This window comes from Oncorhynchus keta, chromosome 35 (genome assembly GCF_023373465.1).
Source record: "Oncorhynchus keta strain PuntledgeMale-10-30-2019 chromosome 35, Oket_V2, whole genome shotgun sequence".
In the NCBI taxonomy this organism is placed as follows: domain Eukaryota; kingdom Metazoa; phylum Chordata; class Actinopteri; order Salmoniformes; family Salmonidae; genus Oncorhynchus; species Oncorhynchus keta.
In genome coordinates this window covers 50,583,863-50,592,162 of record NC_068455.1, presented here as the reverse complement: position 1 = coordinate 50,592,162, position 8,300 = coordinate 50,583,863, and the positions used below count along the sequence as shown (strand labels likewise).

Genomic DNA, 8,300 nt, shown 5'->3' with positions numbered 1-8,300 from the left:
ACGGAACTAAAAAACAAATGGCTCTGTTCAGAACTAAATTATTGGAAAATAATTTAGGTTCCCCCTGATTTATAAATATTTTTTTGAAAGAAGTTGACTGAGAACACATTCTCATTTACAGCAACAACCTGGGATGAATAAACCAATTGTATGCTGAGGATGATTACTGTAGGTGGCCATGATGGTATGAGGGCAAGATTGGGAATTTAACCAGGACACCGGGTTTAACACCCCTATTCTTACAATAGTGCCATGGGATCTTTAGTGACCACACAGAGTGAGGACACCTGTTTAACATCCCATCTGAAAGACTGCACCCCAATCCCTGCCCTGGGGCATTAGGATATTTTTTGGGCCACCAACACCACTTACAGCAGCATCTGGTCTCCCATTCAGGGACCAATCCTGCTTAGCTTCAGAAGCAAGCCAGCAGTGGGATGCAGGGTGGTAAAATTCTAAATGTATAATGCACAATCTCCCTCAATGTGTATGCTATATAGTGAAATAAAGATTGATGTGTTCAAATGCACTCAATTAGTATTTGGTAACATTGCCTTTAAATTGTTTAACTTGGGTCAAATGTTTCGGGTAGCCTTCCACAAACTTCTTACAATAAGTTGGGTGAACCGGTACAAAAGTATCTATATCCACAGTAAAACGAGTCCTATATCGACATAACTTGAAAGGCCGCTCAGCAAAGAAGAAGCCACTGCTCCAAAACCGCCATAAAAAAAGCCAGACTACAGTTTGCAACTGCACATGGGGACAAAGATCGTACTTTTTGGAGAAACGTTCTCTGGTCTGATGAAACAAAAATAGAACTGTTTGGCCATAATGACCATCGTTGTGTTTGGAGGAAAAAGGGGGATGCTTGTAAACCGAAGAACACCATCTGAACTGTAAAAGCACAGGGGTGGCAGCATCATGTTGTGGGGGTGCTTTGCTGCAGGAGGGACTGGTGCACTTCACAAAATATATCCCCAGTCCACCTGGCCGTGATGCTGCTCCAGTTTCAACTGTTCTGCCTTATTATTATTGGACCATGCTTGTCATTTATAAACATTTGAACATCTTGGACATGTTCTGTTATAATCTCCACCCGGCACAGCCAGAAGAGAACTGGCCATCCCACATAGCATGGTTCCTCTCTAGGTTTCTTCCTAGGTTTTGGCCTTTCTAGGGAGTTTTTCCGAGCCACCGTGCTTCTACACCTGCATTGCTTGCTGTTTGGGGTTTTAGGCTGGGTTTCTGTACAGCACTTTGAGATATCAGCTGATGTACGAAGGGCTATATAAATACATTTGATTTGATTAAAACTAGTTTATGTAAACTTCCGACTTCAACTGTAAGCATGTACAGTGGGGCAAAAAAGTATTTAGTCAGCCACCAATTGTGCAAGTTCTCCCACTATAAAAAGATGAGAGGCCTGTAATTTTCATCATACCTACACTTCAACTATGACAGACAAAATGAGAAAAAAAATCCAGAAAATCACATTGTAGGATTCTTAATGAATTTATTTGGAAATTATTATGATTTACATTAAAGAACATATCCGATGTAAACAAATTGAGTGGTCATGTGATAATGAACTAGAATGTTTTGGCCTGAACGTAACACTGTCTCTCCAAATGTTTTTTTAACCTTTTTGGAATGTATAAGCGACCTTCCACCAAAAGTGTATTTTTTTGATCAGTTTAATAACATGCTTAGGGAATGTGATTTTGGGATAGAGGTCATCTTAATTGGAGATTTTAATATTAATTGTGAAGACAAGTCTTTTAGGAAAACCGTCAAACGGCTCACTTATACCTTTGACCTTACACAGCTAGTTAAAGGGTCAACCAGGGTGAGTTGTTGCTCTAAAACACAGATTGATTTGGTGTTCAGTAAAAAACCAAAGTGACTAAATCAATTCGATATGGTTACTGGGCTATCTGATCATAATCTGACACTTATAGCCAGAAAGCTGTCTAAAGAGCAGGTTTAACCTCTCTACTGTTAGAAAGCCGGATCAACTAAGAATACCTAAGAGTGAATTAAAGTATTTTGAAAACGCAATTAAGAGAATTAACTGGACTGATCTTTTGTCCTATACAGATGTGGAAGCTGATAGTCAGGTTGTTCTATCCACAATCCAGACTACAATAAGTAGTCAACTTAGTGTATGTAAACCACTGGAATTGTGATACAGTGAACACATCTAAACAATTGTTGGAAAAATTACTTGTGTCATGCTCAAAGTAGATGTCCTAAACGACTTGCCAAAACTATAGTTTGTTAACAAGAAATTTGTGGAGTGGTTGAAAAACAAGTTTTAATGACTCCAACCTAAGTGTATGTTAACTTCTGAATTCAACTGTAGTTATTTTTACTATATTATACATTGTAGAATTATAGTGAAGACATCAACACTATGAAATAACACATATTGAATAATGTAGCAACCAAAAGTGTTAAACGAATCACAATATATTTAATATTCTTCAAAGTAGCCACCCTTTGCCTTGATGACCACTTTGCACACTCTTGGCTAATTGAGGTAAAATAGTAATTCTGCTCATACATTATACATGTAATAATATAATAATATAATAATAATATAATATATAATAATATATGCCATTTATCATTACATTTATTTATGTATGAACTACACATTGACACATCCAGCCCAAAGCAGGGAGTTTAAAAAGTACTAACTAGTTGCCAAAGTTCTGGAGCATGTCTTTAAAGAGAGATTTGTATCTATCTCTCTTTACACTACACAAGTATCTATCCTGGACCTAGTTTGTCATCAAAGTTATGTAGTGCAAAGAGGCCCTAAATGTGATCTATCACATCAGTAGACAAAGTCATCTAGGACTGGGCCATGGTGTTTCTGGTCATTTTGCAGAAGGCTGACCTGGGCTGTCATAGGAACATTTAATTTACAGTCTGTAAGAACTTATAAAATATACAAAAATGGGAACAAAAAAGAACCCTGGGAGAATCTTCACCAAAGACAAAAACAATATTTTAGGACAAATATCCCCTACACTTCAGTGTTGCATTGACCAAACTTTAGCATATTGGGCAATAGGAACCTGATGTAACTTAACTTGCTGAGTCTCAAATAGCCCCGTCCCATTTAATAGCCAGCCAATTTCACATTTCAGTGAATAAACACCCGTTTCAAATTAACGCTGGATCTAAAGGTTACCATGAATTGTTTGAGGTTTAATGTTTGATATGTTAACATTAAATAATTCAGTAAATATACAAATATTATGGCAATCATCCATTTTTATCGGCTGTAAAGACACTGCTAGAGCTGAGAACTGCTTGCTAACTGGCAAGCACAAAAACTATTTTGGGAGTACAGACCACTAGAAATTGGCAGATCGCCCTCTCGTAGTGAAAGTACGAACTGCCGGAAAGGCACAGTCGGAGGTCAGTGATTATCCTGTCAAGGAAAAGTTGTATTTTATTTTATACAGGCATACTAAGACAAAAGAAATGTGACACCGTGTGCAAATTATAACATATTAGTACAAGAAAATCTGGTATTAAACAATTAACTATACAAATGAGCAAAAGCTAAAATAGAAGCCTGTCTCTAATAAGCGCCTGTTGTGTTCCGTGATTTAAGCAAATAAACGCCTGGGCTATTAACTAAGTGTTTTTGGTACTTGTTCTTGCCACAATTAGCATAGCAGTGTACCATGTATTGTCCAAGGTTTCTGTGTAGCCAACTCTGCTCCTCAGCATTTTCTTTCAATGTACATAAGAGGCTGCTAGACACAAAGATAAACAATTCCCTTCCCTCTGTCTGCATTGTTTATTTGACATTTTTGTAGAACAACGCTTTCATTGAAGAACCTCTAAATGTGGGCAACAACATGACAATGGCCAATACTACTTTATAGTCTTTTCAGTAGGCATGTTCTTTATATTTCATAATGATACTTTGAAAAAGTTAGCATTTGTAATCATTGTCATTTACTATTTAATATGAAGTCACAGTGAGGGATCAATGCATGACTCTAAAGACATCCTGGACATTAGCACATTAAGTTTGTTCCTCACTGTCAATCTGGGTTTCTAGTTCATCTGCATTTGTCTGTATACAGAGGAACAGCAGGCCCTTATACATGCCTGGCCAAATTTCCAATCACATTTCAAAGTAACCTGAGATTAGGATTATAACATCAATGTGTAACTAACATATTATAAATGGTTACAAAAAGTAATTATAGGTTTGAGAATGAAGTCGCTTCCTTTATCCATTGAAACATGTAAGTGTGCAGGGCACACTATTCAGGACTTATAAGACAGTAGCAAAACTCCACAAGTCCATTAAGGCCTCAGCCTTTTGTTTTGCTGAGAGGCATGCTGTTGAGACGTATCACGGCTATGGCCTATTCCATTTGAATGATGACATCCGTTTTCCTCAGGTTGAACCTTGTGATCAAATTAACATGATGAGAGCAATATGGATTAATCTGAAGGCAAAGAGTATGTGTAACATTTTGCTGCATTCTCAGTATCATCATTCTCTCTCCTGGTTTCATATCCTTTAGCTCTTTCCCCTAGCACCCACCCTTTCAGTGTCCACCACAGGAGGCTTCTGAGGTGAGAAGGGCTCATAATAATGAACGGAGCAAATGGAATGGCATCAAACACCTGGAAACCATGTGTTTGATGTATTTGATATCGTTCCACTGATTACACTCCAGCCATTATCACGAGCTCGTTCTCCCCAATTAAGCTGCCACAAACTTACGCTGCCACAAACCTTCTGTGTCCACAGATCTGAAAAGATAATACTATACTATAATAATACCAGGTCCCTGTGGTGATGGAGAAGCACCTGAATGCTCCCACAGTAGTCATTCATGTTAGTAAAAGATTACTTCAGAGGGCTGATAGGCAGGTTAAAGGAGACAGGCAAGTGGGTTCTCATTTCCGGGCCGCTACCAAGAATAGGTCACGGAATGGAATGCTTTATAGTCATCTCTTCTGCCTTAAATGCTACAATTTCTCAATGGATTTGGAGTATATTTGACAATTTTGACCACTTTTGTGAGAAGCCCCAGTTTTAAAAGAGGGATGGCTTGCATTCAAATATGAAAAGGGCAAAATTTATCTTATAAAATATTGACTCAAATACAGCCAAACCCATGCTCAGGTAACTCATCTCATTCCCACTATTTCACAGCGTTATCATCGTACTGCTACAGATAACCATATTTCCAGGGGCATAGTCTGTAATAATCTTGTGACCACACATTTGTATTCCACTGTTCTTTAAATGTACCTTTATTTAACTAGGCAAGTCAGTTGAGAACAAATTCTTATTTAGAATGACGTCCTACCGGGTAACATTGGGTTAACTGCCTGGTTCAGGGGCAGAACGACCGATTTTTACCTTGTCAGCTCGGGGATTCGAGCCAGCAATCTTTCAGTTACTGGCCCAACGCTCTAACCACTAGGCTACCTGCCACCCTGTTACTGTTAGCCCAATCGGGAAACTGACTGTGGTAAACTCGTCCAGTGCTATTATTTAAAATATAACAAATGTGGATACCCCGACTGTTTTCGCAGAGGTCTTGGGCTGTTACATATCAACGTACGAAGTTTGATGTCAAAGGTTATTGTGAGGCTTGCGCAGCAAAAGCCCCAGCTTTAGTCTATGACATACTTCTTATTGAGGGGCTTGCACAGCAAAACCCCAGCTTCAATATTCAACATACTCCTTATTATTATTTAGCATGCTACTCCTCCTACACTGTTTCAGCTAGAAACGCCGTTCAAACTTTTAAAATGTGCAGAATGGTCTCACTCGGGTTGCTTGCATAAAATGTTTTGATTATCTTTTACTTTTTCTGTTCTACATTTGTTTGTCCTTTTTTGCTCCCCATTGTGACATCATCATTTCCAACTGCCATTCACTGTCAATGCAAAAATAAATTTGACACAAATCATCGACTTTGACCACTTTTCCATAAAGACAGAGTGTATGACAATTTGGTCTACTTTTCTGTTATTCAAATCTGAAATAATAACAGAAATTTCTAGTACAGATCTATAACAATATAGCTATTTTAGTAACCGCGTCAACAACATTTTCTGTAGCTTTTTTGCAAACAACCAACATCTGACCACAACCACACAACTATGGACCACAACCACACAAATTCTGACCATCACGTGACCACAACCACACAACCACTGACTAGAGGTCGACCGATTATGATTTTTCAACGCCGATACCGATTTATTGGAGGACCAAAAAAAGACAATACAGATTAATCGGACGATTTACAAATATATATATATATATATATATATAAAACAAGCATATATATATTTTTAAAAAATGTATTTGTAATAATGACAATTACAACAATACTGAATGAGCACTTATTTTAACTTAATATAATGCATCAATAAAATCAATTTAGCCTCAAATAAACAATGAAACATGTTCAATTTGGTTTAAATAATGCAAAAACAAAGTGTTGGAGAAGAAAGTAAAAGTGCAATATGTGCCTTGTAAGAAAGCTAACGTTTAAGTTCCTTGCTCAGAACATGAGAACATATGAAAGCTGGTGGTTCCTTTTAACATGAGTCTTCAATATTCCCAGGTAAGAAGTTTTAGGTTGTAGTTATTATAGAAATTATATGACTATTTCTCTCTATACCATTTGTATTTCATATACCTTTGACTATTGGATGTTCTTCTAGGCACTTTAGTATTGCCAGTGTAACAGTATAGCTTCCATCCCTCTCCTCGCCGCTACCTTGGCTCGAACCAGGAACACATCGACAACAGCAACCCTCGAAGCAGCGTTACCCATGCAGAGCAAGGGGAACAACTACTCCAAGTCTCAGAGCGAGTAACGTTTGAAACGCTATTAGCGCGCACCCCACACCCCCTTGCCTAATCTCGGCAGTTGATAGGCTTGAAGTCATAAACAGCTCACTGTTTGAAGCATTGCGAAAAGCTGCCGGCAAAATGCACAAAAGTGCTGTTTGAATGAATGCTTACGAGCTTGCTGGTGCCTACCATCGCTCAGTCAGAGTGCTCTATCAAATCATAGACTTAATTATAACATAATAACACACAGAAATACGAGCCTTAGGTCATTAATATGGTCGAATCCGGAAACTATCATCTCGAAAACAAAACATTTATTCTTTCAGTGAAATACGGAACCATTCCATATTTTATCTAACGGGTGGCATCCATAAGTCTAAATATTCCTGCTACATTGCACAACCTTCAATGTTATGTCATAATTACGTAAAATTCTGGCAAATTAGTTCGCAATGAGCCAGGCGGCCCAAACTGTTGCATATACCCTGACTCTGAGTGCAATGAACGCAAGAGAAGTGACGCAATTTCACCTGGTTAATATAGCCTGCTAACCTGGATTTCTTTTAGCTAAATATGCAGGTTTAAAAATACATACTTCTGTGTATTGATTTTAAGAAAGGCATTGATGTTTATGGTTAGGTACATGTTGGAGCAGCGACAGTCCTTTTTCGCGAATGCGCACTGCAGCGATTATATGCAACGCAGGACACGCTAGATAAACTAGTAATATTATCAACCATGTGTAGTTATAACTAGTGATTATGATTGATTGATTGTTTTTTACAAGATAAGTTTAATGCTAGCTAGCAACTTACCTTGGCTTCTTACTGCATTCGCATAACAGGCGGCCTCCTCGTGAGGGAGGTGGTTAGAGCGTTGGACTAGTTAACTGTAAGGTTGCAAGATTGAATCTGTAACGGAATTCTTCGTCCTCCTCTGACGAGGAGTATGAAATGTCAGACCAATGCGCAGCGTGGTATGTGTTCATGATGTTTATTAACTGAACAACAAAATACAAAATAACAACGTGAAATAAACGAAAACCGAAACAGTCCTGAAAGTTGTAGAAAAACACTAGACAGAAAATAATCACCCACAAAACACAGGTGGGAAAAGGCTACCTAAGTATGATTCTCAATCAGAGACAACGAACGACACCTGCCTCTGATTGAGAACCATACCAGGCCAAACACATAAACACAACATAGAGAAAAGAACATAAACTACCCACCCCAACTCACGCCCTGACCATACTAAAACAAGGGAGTTAACCCATCGTTCCTAGGCCATCATTGAAAATAAGAATGTGTTCTTAACTGACTTGCCTAGTTAAATATAGGTGTAAAAAAAAAAAAAACGGCATCCAAAAATACCGATTTCCGATTGTTACGAAAACTTGAATTCGGCCCTAATTAATCGGCCATTCCGATTAATCGGT

At 38.2% G+C, this 8,300-nt stretch overlaps 1 protein-coding gene across 1 annotated transcript in view; it reads right to left on the bottom strand.

Moving 5' to 3' along the window:
• Positions 1-3,440: 3,440 nt before the first annotated feature.
• etnppl (ethanolamine-phosphate phospho-lyase) overlaps positions 3,441-8,300 on the bottom strand; it is a 37,214-nt gene continuing 32,354 nt past the window's right edge. The window contains exon 13 of the mRNA XM_035752864.2: positions 3,441-4,443. Within this exon, the coding sequence (XP_035608757.1) occupies positions 4,339-4,443 (105 nt within the window). The 3' untranslated portion in view covers positions 3,441-4,338. The remainder of the gene's footprint in view (positions 4,444-8,300) is intronic.